This window comes from Vanellus vanellus (genome assembly GCF_965231255.1).
Source record: "Vanellus vanellus genome assembly, chromosome: 3".
In the NCBI taxonomy this organism is placed as follows: Eukaryota; Metazoa; Chordata; class Aves; order Charadriiformes; family Charadriidae; genus Vanellus; species Vanellus vanellus.
Window position 1 is genome coordinate 43,309,217 of NC_138907.1, and position 16,966 is coordinate 43,326,182.

Genomic DNA, 16,966 nt, shown 5'->3' on the forward strand with positions numbered 1-16,966 from the left:
GCAGAAAGCCTTGAACGGCAGAAACTGTTCCGACTTCGAAACAAAAGTTATTTTATTTCAAACTACAGATGCACTTTTTCTTTCTCTCTTTGCAATGCCCCTCCACCTCCCCTCCCCTCCATTATTGTGATTTCTGCTTATTTTCTTTATACCTCCAATACGTGCAAGGGCACACAAACTAGCTACTAAACTGACTTGCTGGACTTTTCCCACTATGTCACAGAAGTCTTAAATTAACCTCCCCTATTCTTTTTCTGGACTACGAATTTTAATTTATCCATATACTCCATAAGTAGAGAAGAAGCCCCACAACTGCAGTGAAAACACAGACATAACGCTGGTTTATTATTCATTACGGTAGACCATGAGACACGCGTTTTCCCCAGATCTCAGGAATGTGCAGAATTTTCAGACTCTGCAAAAGAGTTCTGACAAACTTTCTGTGGATATCACAGAAGTGAAGTAACCTCCTGACAAAGCCTGCTTCTCTAACTTGTAAATAATTTTCATAACCGCACTATTTCACATCTGAACAGCAGCAAGTCCCAAAGTCATAAAACGACACTCTGCCATGGGGCTTCGCTTTGAAACCTCAGCGTCAGCTACTGCTGTGCAACTACAGTTTCAAGATGGCCAGCCTTGGTTTATCCTCGCCTTTTGTTTCCCCGAAGGCCTGTCCCTTCCATTTTCCTTCACCTCGAGACGCTCTGAAGCAACAACAGCCTTTTCCTAATGAGCCTGTGCCAGGGCACGGCAACCACAGTCATCTCAGCTGAGTCAGGGGACTGTGACTTCTGCAGAAATGAAGTGGGGTACAGCCAACAGACACTCATATATTTGGGAGCAAAATTCTTTTGCCACAGTAGAGGAATTTTGAAGCTCTTCTTATGCTTAGTGCAATTCTTCACGTAAACTGGGCGGCACATGAAGACCCACACTGTAACAGCTAGTCATAGATGATGGGTTAGTGACACTGGAATCGCTACCCATATGAAATGAGGGGTGGGGGGTGATGGGTTATTGTTTTTAATTGGCATAACACAAAATTCCCCTTTGGGAAAAACAACATAGTTTTAAAATTAATTTCTTGGAAAGGCAGCGTGGATTTAGTTAGTGGAGGGAAAAAAAAAATGTAATCACAGAATTTGATCTTATTTTGGGATGCCGGAAAACATCAATATGAGTTTGGGAAACTTACAAAAATCTCAGTTTTCAAAAACCTCCTGGAATCTCCCAGTTCCTAAGAACTGGTGTGAATGGGCAAAACGTTGCTGAAGTTAGTGACATCTTTGCTGCCTGGGGATCAGACAGGGGGAACGAAAAGGAGGAGCACATTCAGCTTCAGTGTGGAATGAGCCCTTATCAAGTCTGGTAGATCAGTGCTGTTCCTGGCTGGGATGGCCAATCATGCCATCACGAAAACATTTATCCACTTAATGGATTTTTCACCTATCACATCAGGAAAATGAAGCTTAAGGATTAATGAAAGTATTTGAAAAAAATAATATAGTTATATATCGCATCAAGTTTGAGAAGTGTACAATTATTCCAATAATTTAGTTCAGATTAAGCGCAGGCAGCTTTTTAAGTGCATTGTATCACGTAACAAATTATAGAATTCTTAGCAACAGCATAACCAGATTATAACAATTTTCTTTGCATATGAATATTGGTGTCTTGCTTTGGCTTTCTTTTCCTACATGACTAATTTAAGGAAAGGGAGAGGAGAGGCAGAGGAGGAGTAAAAGAGCTTTATTTCAGTCCTTCAAATAGTTAGGAGCTTATCAGTAATCAGACACCTTATAATCAGGAATTCAATCCAAAGTTCATAGAACACTGAGAGCAAAAATAAAAAAGGCAAATATAATCAAAAACTCTGTCAACAATGATACAGCTAACAGAAATGTAGTATAAAAGCAGCTGCGCAAAACACAGTTTACAAGCAAGGTTTATAGCTTTCTTTAAACTAACCAAACAGAGGGGAAGTCAATGTTAGCAGTCTCATAATACTCAGTGAAGTGATGATAATATGACAGCATTATTTATCCTCTGAAATAACAATGACTCTTCAGGAACAGATGAATTAGTCCTTATCTTATAAATGGATTATAGACATACGTAGTGGCAGAGGAGGCACGCAACCCTCCCATGGATAGCATCAGAGCTACAAGCTCCTTCTTTATCTCATCTGTGTCATCCACAAAAGGCGGGGAGCACTGGACAGTGTCATTTCATGTGGAGTCACCATGTCTATTCTAAACACAGAAATGAAGTCACCCCTTCCCATAGACACATCCCTTTAAAAATGGCCAAAGGGTCTCTCTCTTTCTTGACCAACTAGATTACACCCAAACACAACAGACAAAAAGTTTCTAAATCTGTCGAGAACACTTTTTAAAATTTTTTTAAGAATAACCCATCTTGCTTATTCAAAATGCTAATATGCTTGAAAAAGGATTTAAGTAGTGCCATGTACATACACTCTACATACACTTATTGATTTATTTGAAAGTGCTGTTCTTCCACATTGTGCAGGAGAACTGGCAAACTTCTCATGAAAACAAAAAAATACCTATTTTGAATTGTTTCTCCTCAGTTAGGATCTAGTTCTTCTGGTTTTAAAAATTTGTACTAGACCTTTAACAAATATTGTGAGTTTGTGCTTGAATCAGCTCAAGCATGTAAATTTTCCAAACAAAAGAAATCTCAGAGTATTCTTTCTCCGTAACCGACTCGCATTCAGAACTAAAACATATGCATGACTATTTTATGACCTTGCTTGGAGTCAACACAAAGTCAAGCTGCACTGCAATTTAAATTACCGCCAAACTTCTTTTGGCAAGACCAATCCCTTGATAGTAACTAGCACTATTCTTTAGAGACCTGATTTTCTAACACCAACACCTGCATCCATTTAATCTGAGCTTTTCAGACTCATTGGCATCGCCTGCTGTAGATGCTAATGTGTTGCTTCAGGCTCTTGTTGGAAAGGTTGTTTGATGCCTCAGTTCTCACAGGATTCACCACTTTGAGGCAGATCCTTCGCTTCCTTCCTCTCCCCTGAGTATAATCACACCCACAAATCCTCTCTCAAAAGCCTTCAGCCGCTCCTTGATAGCTACGAAGCTGGGCAGCCCATAAAGCAATTAAATGATTTCCCTAACATGAAAAATTTTCTCTCCTTCTTCTAATGCAGTAAAGCCCAAATATCAACTATCTTTCAGGCAGGAAAAAGTGGCCCATGAAATATTTTTAATGCCTCTTACGCGTTACTGTGATGTTACCTATTTCTAAGTGGCATAATTTTTTTCCAGGCATTTGAAGCGAAGCCACCTGGAGGAGGGAATACAGCGGCTGCTCAACTGTGCCAAGCGACAAAACAGCTTAGAGGAAGAATTAAAGAACGGCAGACTATGTCATTGAAATGTAGCAAGAAGGTTATTACGCAGGATGTAATGCAAGCTGAAATCTGGTCAGGATAACCCCAAATGGCATATTCTCTTTTATTAGTACAAATGGTTGAAACCTTGCTCTTATTTCTTATCCGAAAGGTTTCAGTGCTAATGCATGGCATTGATTAATTAGCATTATACAAGAAGGTCTTGTATAACGCAGAGTCAAGCCATTAACTTCACTTGGCTAAAGATAAAACTCGGACTGTCTAAAGTCCTGACTAAAGCTATATATTCTCCAACGGGAAATAATTTCCACACCACTAAAATGCCCGCATTGCTGTGGTGAAACACTGACTATTTAACAGAGCACCACAACACCCGTTTCACTTAGGAGAGGAAATGAAGACTATCTAATCCATGGAAAACTACAGATGAGTAAACATGTTAAACCAGTAAAGCTCTTGCCAAAGACAGGACGTGGCAAAGACACTAGACTTAAAAGGTATTTGAATGAAAGCCACTGCAGTAAGTAAACATAGGCAAGACTAGTTTGACGCTACACTGAATTTTTATAGTTGATCTGTGTAAGACAAAAGAATCTAACAGAGGCAAAGATTTTTATTACTTCAGTTAGTATAGCCACCATGAAAGGCAACAAGCAGCACAAGCTTGTCCAAAACAGAAAAAAATTGTAAAAAATCCAACAATAAAATAATAAGAAGGACTAAGATTTACTAGAAAAAGGGCGACACAGGATTCAATAGAACAGAAATTATATTGTGCAAACTAGTTAAATGAGTATTATTGATATACGTTACTCTTTTCCAGTAACAAAGAGAAAAAGTAGAAAATGGTTCAAAACGTCTCGCTTCTCCCGATTTTTTTTTTTTTTCAAACAAAATCCTAGTTTTAATAAATTTAACATTCTGCTTGTTTATAAAAAGGCAGCAGGTAAAATATGACATGGCAAGTGTGTTATTTCTGTGAATGACAAACCATCAAGCAAAGAAACGATCTAAAGAACACCCCTGATGTGGGTTAAATACTAGCATAACTGGAGACTTCATTTTTATTGTGCTACATAATAACAGTGGTTAAAGTACTGTATCTGTACTGTATAAAGTTTGTATCATTTTGTGAGAGCCTTTGTGTACTTAAAATGCAGAACCCACTTGAACGAGTGCAGTCGCTCCAGAGCTACAATTGCTAAAGATCCAACCAAATAAGAAGAACTAGAGGAAGCATTAAGCTCCTCATGCCTACCTGGGCATGGTTTGAAAATAGGAAGTAACAATACTGCATGCACAGCCGACTCCAGAGGGTAACATATCCCTTTCTAAGATGAGCATCTAAGATAGGTGCAACAGAGGACTGGCCTTCTGGAGTTGCCTGCCCTCCCCGTTGACAACTGAGAGACACCAGACGAATCCTACCTTTGCTATAAAGATCTGGGTAATAAGGGAAGCATAGTAATGGATTCAGAACACAACTAAAGCATGCAATTTAAAAAAAATAGTAAAGCTTTTATTTTAAAGGAAAGAAATTACTTTCCAAGTTTGCTTATCTCTCACCAGAAGACGATCCTCTTTTTTTCCCCCCAAACAACTACTTTTTTTAAAGTGCCTCTGTATAATTTAAACTATCCTTTAATCTTTTTTTATATGTGTACATGTCTATATATATACACCACACAAAGACATAAGTTAATGACATACAGCAAATTAACACTGAGATATAACAGCATACACTAATGCTTAGAATAATAAATATCATGCCCTACTAAGCCAGTGATGCCAATTATTCAAAATCAGTATTCTGATGAATCTAAATTATTATTTCCTTAATATTAGCAAGGCAAAGAACTACTTTTGATACCAATTCTATTCACAGCAGCATTTATGCAAATAATTTAGCAGAAAAATGAAAATTTCTCAAGAGAAATACTCACAGAAACTTACAGCACAAATAAATTGCTACTGACCTCTGTAAAATGCACTCAACTCACATAAAATGCAGTCAAAAGACATGTTTATGTAAAGCCATAGAAAATGATATAATACAAAGGGAGACAAAAGGAGAGGAAAGCTCATAAGGGGAAGTGTTACATGGTTTTACAAAAAGCAGACATTAAACTTAACAGAGAAGGATATTAAAGATTAAGTTGCTTCTGTCAAAAGCAACTCCACAAAAGATGCTCCGTGAAGTTTTGAGGATTTTATGCTGGTTTACTCCAACTTTGTTAATTCTCTGGTGAAGAAAGAAGGGTATCCAATAGCATTTCAGTGTAATCAGAGAGTCTGAAAAGGTGAACATTACCTACAAACAGTAGTTATTCTATCAGAAAGTACAACTGATCTACGTGTAAAAATCTGCACTGATCTAGTTTTCTATAAACAGATCTCAACACGATAGTTCTTTCTAAGCTAACATTGCTAATACCTAGATGCCTTTACTGACAACAGTAAAAGGAAAAAAAAAAAAGCCTTATCTAAATTTCTGAATAAATTTACTCAGATTTAATATAGAGCTCATCGAAAAAGCAATGAAGGCCGAATTGAACTGTGGATGTCTGCTGTAACAGCATGAATTAAACTTATGAATCTCATTCCTCCCCTTCTCAAGCACTTCATTAGTCCTTTCAAAAGCCTAGATTTTGGTTCCCTGAGCTAAGAAACGTAAATTGCCTTTCAGAATCAATGTCTTTTCTACCAGTTTCGCCTTTTCCCCATTTCTCCTATTGCTGATGCTGGCTAAGAGAATAATCAAAGTTAGAGGAGGTGTAGATATCTTATGCATTTGATCAGCTGGAAGTCACAGAACTGCAGTAACTCTTATCTGTTTTCTACATTGTGCTTTGCTAGCTACTTTTGGAATGAATTTTAAAATTATTTTGCTTAATTTGGGCACATGTCCTTATAACAGTTCTCTGCTATTAAATAAATTATACGATAACACTGATATGTTGAAAATAATTAAAAACAAAATGAAAACCAAATCCATACCTCATTGAAAAGGTAAATTTCAGTGTCCTATATCGTTCAATGCTTTCGTCAGCGACCTGCTTGTTGCTGAAGAGGTCCCATTGGCAAACACACAACTGACAGTAAATTAGGAAGATTGTTGACTTGGCTGATGGCAGATTCACTAGCTGGGAAGACCTTTATATGCTACAGGTTTGGGCCAACAGGATCCTCATGACGTTCCCCAGGTGCCAAGGTAGGCTTATGGCACAGGATAACCCCCAGTGTGAGTAGGGACCAGGAGCAAAGGGGATGGGCAGACACCTCCTGCAAGGGCAGAGCCGTAGCTGCCCTCATCAGGGTGGGCGATGGTCCTGCCTGGAGTGGGAGGAGACCTCCCAAGGGTCTTACAGCCAACGTGTCCCCAGGTTTTATAAATACTCACGAGTATTCTAATTATTTAGATGATTGAAAAAAAAAAATATGTAATTCAATCATTTTAAAACTGCTTTTAAAAAAAAAATTATTCCCTCTGATTATCAAAGGCCTGCTTTCCTTTCCCACAGTTGGGGCCACATAGCTTTTAAATATCTCAATATTATCTTGTTTATTTCAGAATTATGCTCATATAAAAATCTAGTTCCAACATATATATTTATGTAACATAAACCTCCAAAAGCTCCAAAATAATAAGCATTCAGAAAGGAACTTTGCCTTGCAACTATGAAAGAACAAAGAAAAATTACTGATTGGTCTAAACAGCATTTGTTTCCCCCCCCCAGAAGTCCCTATTGAATCCTTTCTGTGAGAAACTCTGGGTGTTATCAAACTCAAGGCTTCTCGGGGATAGGGAAAGCACCGTTTGACTCCAGCAGTCAATGTACACCAAACAGAAGAGGGATCTTTGTAGTTTTTATTAAAAAGAACCAAAGTTCCATTTTCTAGGCACAGTTTTGGGTGCTTAATCCTAGGTAACTTAAGGTCCTCAATTTTCATAGTAAGCATTTAGCATATTTTCTCAAGCTAAGTATCCAGAAGCGTGTAATTAATTCCATTGTAAACCAGGCTGCTGTGCAGGTCAGAAGTGTAAGCAGGCAGGAGAGGCGATGCCACATGTGGTGATGCCACGTGCCTCCTCCTGACAGTCCAGCCACCCTGAGAAACGTGAAAGGAGAACACACAGGCACTGGGCACAGCAGATTTGTTTGGCCCTTACAGAGGCTGAAGTAAGCAAAATTGAGGTGAACGATCAAATCAAAGCAACCACTGGGTCATATAAAAGAGCTTCCCCAGAATTCATTTGTTGTTACCAACCAAGAGGAACCCAAGGGAGGTGGTCAGGATGCAGCTGCTGGCACCTTCAGACTTGCACACAAGTGATGCTGGCCAGATCACGTGGACCTGTATTTTAGTGCTGTGAGCATGCTAGCCTGAGAACACAAACGGGTAAAATCACCCCAACTATGGATTATTTAAAATAAAGCCACCTCTCCCTTCAAAAAGATCTCTCACTGACCTACTTGCACTAATTTCCTGCAGCTCATCAAGGTCTAACTTTGAGGGGAGGAACTGGTGCTGGTAGGGCACCAAAGGCAGTTGATCACTGATATGGCCCTCTAAAATCTTACGCCATTTAAACCTTTCCAGCTTTCCAGGACCCCCGTCTATTAAACTGATAACGGGTTGGATAGTTCTGTACTGCATCTTGGTTTTCCATTGGAAACTTTACCTTCATAGCAGGAGAATAAAAAAAAACGCAAACTGATCTGAAGCACTGGCAGTATATTCTTATATCATTAATTGTTAATGAGAAAAAAGACTAGATTAACATTGTAAGGACAAAACCGCATAATGTTTACTAGTATTTGCATGGGGCTTTTTCTACCCTAATAAAACGGGCAAGCCCTTAGTCTTTTGTAGAAAGTGGCTGCCATCGCTTATTTACGGTAGCACAGTAGAAAGGCTAAAAATTAAATATTAAGTCATTGGATATATTTTCAAGCAAGTTCGTTGGAGCTTTAAACCCAGCACTTTCATTAAGAGCTTGGTGCAGTTAAAGAGTATAGAATTTAAACACAAGAGCAACGTTACCACAGAGCCTCTTCTCATTTTGGGCATCTTTACTCATTTACTGTTGGGTTTTATTTAAATACAAAAAGTCCAAAGAAGTAGTTACTTGGCAGAAATAACTTATGAATTCAGAAGAAAACTATGCACAAATTCAAACCTATAGAAAGTGAAAATATTTGCCTGTCTCCATTCAGATAAAGAAATTGCTTGCAGCAGTTCATGTAAAGCCAAATCCCATCAGGCTCACATTAGAAGGATGCTCTTTAAGAGGAACTAAAATGATGCACCAATACATTGACTAGTGCATCGGCCGGGACATGCTGGTAGAGAATCATTAGTCAAGATTCCCTACTACTAAAAAATCATTAGTAGACAGCACATCAGCATCAATGCCTCTTAGGTTACTGAGCCTTCTTTTAACCAATGCCTGACTTTGAGGCTAGTTTCTCTGTAGCTTTTGAAGCTTCTGTGTATAATTTATTCAAGAGTCTTGACACAGTGCAGTCCTCCTGGATCACAATATCAACTTGAAAATGAAGTACACGGAAGTGTGTGGAAGTGAAAATAAAACAGCGAAAGGGAATTCTTCCTTTATTTGAATGTACCAAGGCAGCATTAAAAGCCTAGTTTAAATTCACCCAAACCAGAAATTTTCAAGACAAAGTTATTCCTTTGTTTCAGTTTATTAGCTGCAGGCATTGCAGGATATATCGGGATATGTCTCAGTAGTACTGGGATTACTTCCAACGAATTACTTCCATAATATATGCTTCATTTTGAGTCTCAGTGTACCTGCTGTGCCATTTATTCTGGCATCCAAACGAAGTCCGCGATGTGTTGGGACAGCCTGGCTAGCGGGGGGACACAGGACACACACAGATTCACTGAATGCATCAGTGAGAACTCTGACGGAGCAACACTGTAAGAAAAATCAGTGGCAGTCTAGAGAACCCTGAATTTCCACAATGAGGAGAAAGCAATGGAAATAACAAAAATTGATTGGTTTTAATACTTATTAATGATGATTTACCGTTAAAATGGAGCACTTCAGTTACAACACTATCTGTGAACTGTGCCGAGCCATCAGCACAGAGAGGCTGAAATGAGTTCAGAAGCAGAAACATCCACAATGCAGCTGTCCGTTACTTAGTGTTGGTATAGGAGGTTTCAGTACATGGGTTTTGACAGATTGTTTTGAGTTAAGAAGTTGAGGCCCAGGGCTAGACTTCTCCATGTTTTCTTGTTGTTCCTGTTTGTTTTGTTGTTGTTTTTTTTTTTTTTTTTAAAGTCAGGTAACGAGACTGTAACACTGCCTAGCAGTTGCTGATATTGTCCCTACCAGTTGCTGTCTGTCTGTCTGTGTTATTTAACACTCAAAAATACTGCTGGTAGTATTAGGACTTTGGGATACCTGCTACAGTTTTTCTTCCTGAGCTTCCTAGACTTATTTTAAGTGTGCCTTCCAAGTAACTCAATTCAATTATGTACTAAAAATGTCTTCGTTACTCTTATAACTTAACACAAGGTCTGTAACCACTTATCTTGTTTGTAGATATCCTGACCTTTAATGTTTTATGGATTCTCTTTTTAGTTATCATAAATATCTCCTAAACAGCACCTGGCCTCTGCTCTTTAGTGCTTCTTTCTCATCCTGTGCTGACTTTACATGTTCAATATCTTTAAAAGAATTCTTTCAATATTAAAATACCATATGAAGTTTCTCAATACATAGGAGACAATTAAGATTTTCTAGTTTTTATTTTTGTTGTTTGTTGGGTTTTGGTTGGTTGTTTTTTTTATCTCAGTGGAGTTGACTGCTTTCCAGCCACAAAAAACTGCCAAAGTTGGTATCAGCTGGTCCAATACAGAATGAAGATACAGAAGGCGCTCAATAACTACAAGCTGATGTACAGTTTTTCATTTCCACTACTCCTTCCTTGTAAGAGATTCCATTTTTCTTTCACAGAAGTTCTCCTCATATCCCACCATCTCCTCTAAAAGCCTGACTTCATTGCCTTAATGTATCTTTCTGTAGTAAGTTTCCCTGGTCTAGGTAATGGAGTATAGGATTTGGGAACAAACTGGAACTATTATTATCATTATTTTACAGATTCTGAATTTATATTACCATTTTGAATATCGTTTCTTCTCTTGTAGGGTTTGAATTTGACAAGTGAGGCTTATTTAGCCTCCACATATCATTCCGCAAGCTACTGCACTAAGGGTAGAAAATCCTCTAGGTTTCACATCATGTGTGGTGACATTCAGTTTGCTTCCTCATGTCCACCTTAGTTTAATCTGGTTAGAAAGAAGCAATGGGCTAACTTACTGGGCTTTAGAAAGCCTACATGGGTCTTGAGTGGATACAACAGGGGGGTGTGGGGGGTGTGAAGATGCCCTTTCACACACACGACCTCTTTGCTTGAAGAGTTTGACTGCAAAGAGGAATAATTCTGACAAATAGACCGCCAAAGAAAGCAGTGGGGTTTTTTAATCGGCAAGGCAATGTAAAATGGCATTTCTTAAACAATTTAAGATGCCGTCACACTAGTTTTTTATTTTTTATTTTTTGTTTGGCCACAAAGGGAAACCCTGCGGACTGGATTCTGTTCACAGGCTTGGTGGACATAGGGACTAATTGCAATAAAATGTGGTGTAGCAGACCTCTGGAAATGGAGAGTGTTTACACATATGGGATAGACATCCTTTCTCTGTTTAAAGAATTTAGTTCTTCCACCAGACCTGTCACAAAGCCCCGATTTCATCAGGAATCAGTGCACATTCAGGATGCAAAAACAGGCTCAGAAATCTATGGCACATTTCTGATAAGGAAGAGGAGAAAAGAAAAGGTCAAGTCTTTGAAGCAAATCAGCTAATTCGGCAAATAAAAAGCCTGGTTAGGGAACAATACAGAACTCAATGAATACCCGGGGAACTGCCTTGCAGAATCAACAGGTGCTAGATAACTCATCAAACTTTTTTTTTTTTTTTTTCCCCACAATAATTTGCCAGCAGAAACAAGTGAGTTGATGTTTTCTTTACTATTTATCTGGTTCCCTGGTTTCAGGGTTGTATGGTTAGTACCTGGGACACATATAATTTGAAATGCAAAGCCAGCTGAAATTAGCAACAGAGGCAGGTAGAAGACACTCTCCAAAGGATGAAAAAGATGTGCTGTGTGTCTGCCCATTTCACCTACTTCCACCAAAAATAATAGCAACCAGTTTTGCTGGTAAATATCTCTATCTGTTTATACAGGATATTTAAACAGATCTTTCCATTATTCAAGCGAAAACACACCTCTGGAAACTGTATTGCCTCTGTTGCAGTTCATTACAGTACTTAGGCATATCATAAGAATGGCTTTGACTACTGACATTAATTTGGCTCTCCTATTCTCAATGCTTGCATCTCTCTGTTATGCTCACTACTTCTGCATACCTCTAAGGACTCTGGAATCCGGAACAGGAATAGAAAAGGAAAGATAACTTTCATCCTGAAACATCACATCTTTTCCAACTTGAAACCCTAGACAGACTTACGGCAATAGACATTTACAAACAGATTTTAACAATGGCTAAGCAACTACTCCAGAAAATTCAATACCATTCACAAATAAAATTTGGTGTAAGAGCCCCGACAAAACCCTTGAAAAGGAGGAGAGCAAGACAGGGGGGATTTTAACCTCAAATGCTTAACCTGATATTTGGACAGGAGATTGGGCTGCTATTTCTAGTGTGTTAAAGAGCAGTCAGTGGAACATTTGGATGTCCAAATTTGGTTTGTCAATGCGTTTAGCCAAATGAACAACAAGTGCTTTGGATCTCATTATTGCATGTCTGGACACTGTAAATCAGAAGTGATAGTTCAGTTATACTATGAGGAACCTTGCTTTTAATATTATTGTTTATGCAATACTTAACGTTGCTCACGGATACTATAATCAGATTAATTGTAGGTACAGAACATAGAAGCAGTGTAAAAATAAAACTGAAAACTTTTTTTCTAAATATTTTCTCTAATTTACTTCTCCCCCCCCTCCTTTGTTTTGAATTGTATTTGTAACATAGTTACAGTTTTTCATTCTTAAATACATTGTGGTATGTGTGACACCAAAAAGAACGTTTGGCTGGAATCTAATGTGAACTAAGACACTTCACACGGAGGTGAAGATGCTTTCAAGCTGAAGGGAAAGATAACATTTCAAGCTCTGTATCAAGATCTTTGCACAGCTCCAAAATCATCCAAAAGCGAGAAAAATTTTGTACAGTTATGTTTTGAAGTTAAGTTTTTAAAACATCCTGAAATAGCTTAAGAAAAAGAACTTGTTTTTACGTATTCCATAAATTAACAACTCTAGGCTAGTCCATATGAAAACAATGGGAACAATACTCAGTGCGGGTCACTGTGAAATTTTAGTTCCTTCTGTGAAGTCAAGTATTTAATAAGTACGTACAGGAACAAAACTTACCATCGACAAGGTAGAGGAGAAGTATATATCATGTTTCAGATGACTGTAAATCATCCAATGGGTAGCCCATTATACCATACGCTGATGAAAGCTCTTGCCATAACCATCAAGATCTTCAAAAACAAAAACAAAACACACAAAAGCTAATCAGACATGGAAATAGTGAAAACTGAGTGTTCCTTGTTTAAAATACAATTTCACTGCTCTTTAAAGCATAGTTTAAAAAGACAGTTAGAAAAGAGCCTGTTGCACACCGTCATGATCCAGGAAGAACTTTCTCTTACAACCACTGCAATGTATTTCGCTCAGATATTTCTCTTGCACTTCTTTTACAGTTTTCTTGGCTTCAGCCGACTTTTCAGGATTCAGTTCTTTTATTCATGGTTGTTTAATGCTGATAATTTTATGCATCAGCACTTTACTGAAAACAACATTTTCAAGTGCTATTTTATTTTCCTTTTTGTTTCCTTTATGCAGGACTTCACAGTGCACTTTCCACCAAAGCATAAAATGCACACGCTAAAATTAACTCCACAGGTGCCTGACGGGGAAGAGCACCGCATGTGAGCGGGCAGCCTGGCACACGTGTCCGCGGGCAGCTGACAATGCCACCACCGCTGACACAAGGTACACGGCTTAACTTGGGTTAGGAGCGTACGCAGAACAAGGAACACTGTCCTGGTTTCAGCTGGGATAGAATTCGCTTTCTTTCTAGTGGCTGCTGCGTTTTGGATTTGGTATGAGAAGAATATTGATAACATGTTGTTTTAGTTGTTGCTAAGTAATGCTTACATTAGTCAAGGACTTTTTCAGCTTCCCATAGAAGTTGAGAGGGAGCACAGACAGAATAAACTGGCCAAAGGAATATTCCATACCATAGATGTCACGCTCAGGATCTAAATGGGGGTTGGCCTGAGGGCAGAAAGCCACGATCGCTGCTTGAGATAGGCTAGGCAACCAGTCATCAGCTGGCAGGAGTAACTTGGGTTTCCTCGCTTCATTTTGTATATTCTTTTACCATTATTATTTTCCTCTTCTGTTACTGTTCTATGAAACTGTCTTTATCTCAGCCCACATCGCTGGTTTTTTTTTTTTTTCCCTTTCCCCTCCTTTTCTCCCTCTTCTCCCTGCCCTACTCAGGGGCAGGGGGGAGCGAGTGAGGAGCTGCATGGCCCTAGTTGCTGGCTGGGGTTCAACCTGAACAAACACCCATCATCCCATCAACAGCAACGTATTGCTACTAATTCCTTGCTTCCATTTCACTAAACACGAAGGACAGAGTGATACAAAGCTCATTTGAGGATTTGATCTCAAAGTTGCATTTTTAAACACATACGATAGTCAGAAAGGCAAGAGGGGGTCCAGGACAAGTGGTTATATAGCACTGAGGTAAACGCCGATGGAGTTTCAATAAACAATATAATATAATGTCAGCAATTTCCAGCAATCTTGTTTTCTCCCAATAAATCCTTAGTAGAGCTTCTTGAATATTTTTTTTTTTTTTCCTACAGAACCATTCTTTCATGGTTCCTCCAGATTCCCAGAAAGTGCAGCCACTTAAACTCAAACACTGGCTCAAACCGAAAATTTGATAAATTTCAGGTTGTTTGGGTTTGGATGGGGGGGGGGGGGGGGAGTGTGTGTTGGTTATTTATTTTTGGGTTCACTTTGCTTAAACCAAAAAGGGATGGGAGACTCCTACCACTCTTGAAGCATCCCATTTCAATAGTTTCAGATTTAAATACTACCTCTCAAAAGAGGCTTTTTATTTCAGTTATATTTAATGTCAAATCAGATTAAAAGAAAGTCAACACTAAAGTGAAAGTGTGATCCCAGCACGGTGGCTCCTCTTTCACGGAACATTTTGAAAGTGTGGGGTTCCAAAACATGTTTTTCATCAGATACAGAATGAGATTTCAAATATCTCTCTGAAGTGGGGTTTTACATTTTCCATAGAACTTCACAGATCTTAAAAGCTAGGGAATTGATTTTCTTTTCACCTTTAATGGGAAAAGTTTAGGTAAAATGAATATAATTTTCTGACCATTTTCCACAGATTATTTTTGTCTGCATCAATCACACTTTCTTTTGCCCCCTTCTGCTGAATTTCTACATCTAAATTCTGTTAATAGCTTAAGAGCAGCTACACAACCTTTCCAAACATTTAACCTTTCTGGTCTGCCTTTCTCCTCTAAAAATCCTTTAGAAATGCTGAACTACAGGCTCAGACAAGTGACAAGTAATTTTATAAAAATTGGATGTGTAGAAAATGCCATCACATAAATTTACTCTAACCAACTCTTATCCAGATTCATTTTACATGGGAAATAAATTCTTAATTGTCCTAAACATGAGAATATTTTATCATGGTGGAGACCTGCATGAAAGTCAAAACAAATATGCTTAGGAAAAGGCATTCTAACCACATACTACAGCTTTCCATGTGCGTGTTCTTCTAGATATACTTTTCTGTACTCATTTTCTAATGCATTTTTGAAGGACAAAAATACCTCTTTTCAAGTATAGTCAGGCTTTGTTCAGACAATCGGCAACCTTAAGCAGATCCTACACCAGGCTACTTATTCCTGCTACTTGTCGTGTCCCTGCTGTCTTTTCAGCACAAGGGAACAGGAGCGAGGAATTGGTTCAACTCAAAAAGAAGTTGTTAAAATTATTATTTTTTTTTTTTAAGGCAAGTCTGCTTTCCTCACCTAGTTCACCACTTGGCTAAAAAACCCCACATGGCGTAACGGAAGGGGTTAGCGCAGGGGTAAGCACAGAGAGAAGATAAACTGCTTAACCTGACATTACTACTACTGAAACGCTCGTGAAACTGCACCCTTGTTTTGAGAAATATTTTATCAGTGAAGACAGTATTTATATCACTGCATTAGTATTTTAACCTAGTATTGCAAGTGCACCGCTTTGCTATGTCAATGTATTATGCAACGCAAACTTCTAAAATTTAAGGCTTTTAAAGACAAAATTAAATTCAAATAAAACATGAAAAATGTGGAACAGAATTGATATGGTTATTTGGGGTCCTTTACAGGATATTCCCTTTTTTCCCCTCTAAGTCTGCAAGAACCAAAATCTTTACAACAACCTCTTCCCACAACTTATTTAAAGTGAATTATTTGTTATTTTATTCAAATGACTTTCTTTTAATCACTTCCAGCTCTGAATTTATGAAAGGGCATCAGCCTGGCCCTGCCAAAACAGTGAGGTGGGTAATCAGATAATTCATTTTTTCCCCTACATTGCTCCTTGAACAGGTTTAGCCTTCATTGAACTACTTCCTTCCAGGTGATTAGAGGACCAAAAAAAAAACACCCTCAAAAAAACCCCAAACAAAACCAGAAAAAAAAAAAAAAAAATTAAGGGTAGGGTTGTTTTTTTTTTTAATTAAGAAAACTGTGAGGACACAATTTTCCACTCTCCTAGTTCTTTCCTTTAAAAGATATAAAATTAACGTGAGAACTCCAAGAGCCTTTTTTTTATATCAGCATATGCTCCTCTTTCCACTAAAGCAGTATCTTCCCCAAAATTTTCACAAACTTCGCACGTTCTTCTTTGCGGTGTGAGAAGCTGCAGAATGTAAAAAGCCATCAATGTGCACAACGAACAGGACCTGGTCAGATAACTGCTGCAGTCCCATTATAATTTCTGAATAACCACACCTGTGTTTAAATAGTTACACCGTCATAACTTGAGGTAAGCTTGGGGTTAAAGTAAATGCACTCTATTTGGTATGTCAATGGACTAGTTACATGCACGTGATCGATCGCTGCGTCGCAAATGCATACAAAATTGACTTACTGCTGTGAGGTGCAAAGTTACTAAAACAGTTTAACAGAAGCCTCTGACCATGGGGCGATCATACGACGGAGGGCTTTGTCTTGCAGGACTAGATTCCCAAACTGCTCTTAAGAACGCTTTAGCGACCAACTTAAAAAGCTGGAAATGGTACTTACGCATCCTGCTGACCACATCAACGCTTCAACAAGAAGTCCGCAGAGCCAAAACAATACGAGTTTTGGCCTTCCTGCGGTATTTTGACCGCCCATAAC

The 16,966-nt window shown here is 38.5% G+C and overlaps 1 protein-coding gene across 1 annotated transcript in view; it reads right to left on the bottom strand.

Annotated features, from left to right (window-relative positions):
- Positions 1–13,054, bottom strand: part of CHRM3 (cholinergic receptor muscarinic 3) — a gene marked incomplete at its 3' end in the record, with an annotated part of 202,695 nt that extends 189,641 nt beyond the window's left edge. Inside the window, 1 exon segment of the mRNA XM_082481089.1 lies at positions 12,897–13,054. Coding sequence (XP_082337215.1) covers positions 12,897–12,928 — 32 coding nt within the window. The 5' untranslated portion in view covers positions 12,929–13,054.
- Between the last annotated feature and the right edge of the window lie 3,912 nt (positions 13,055–16,966).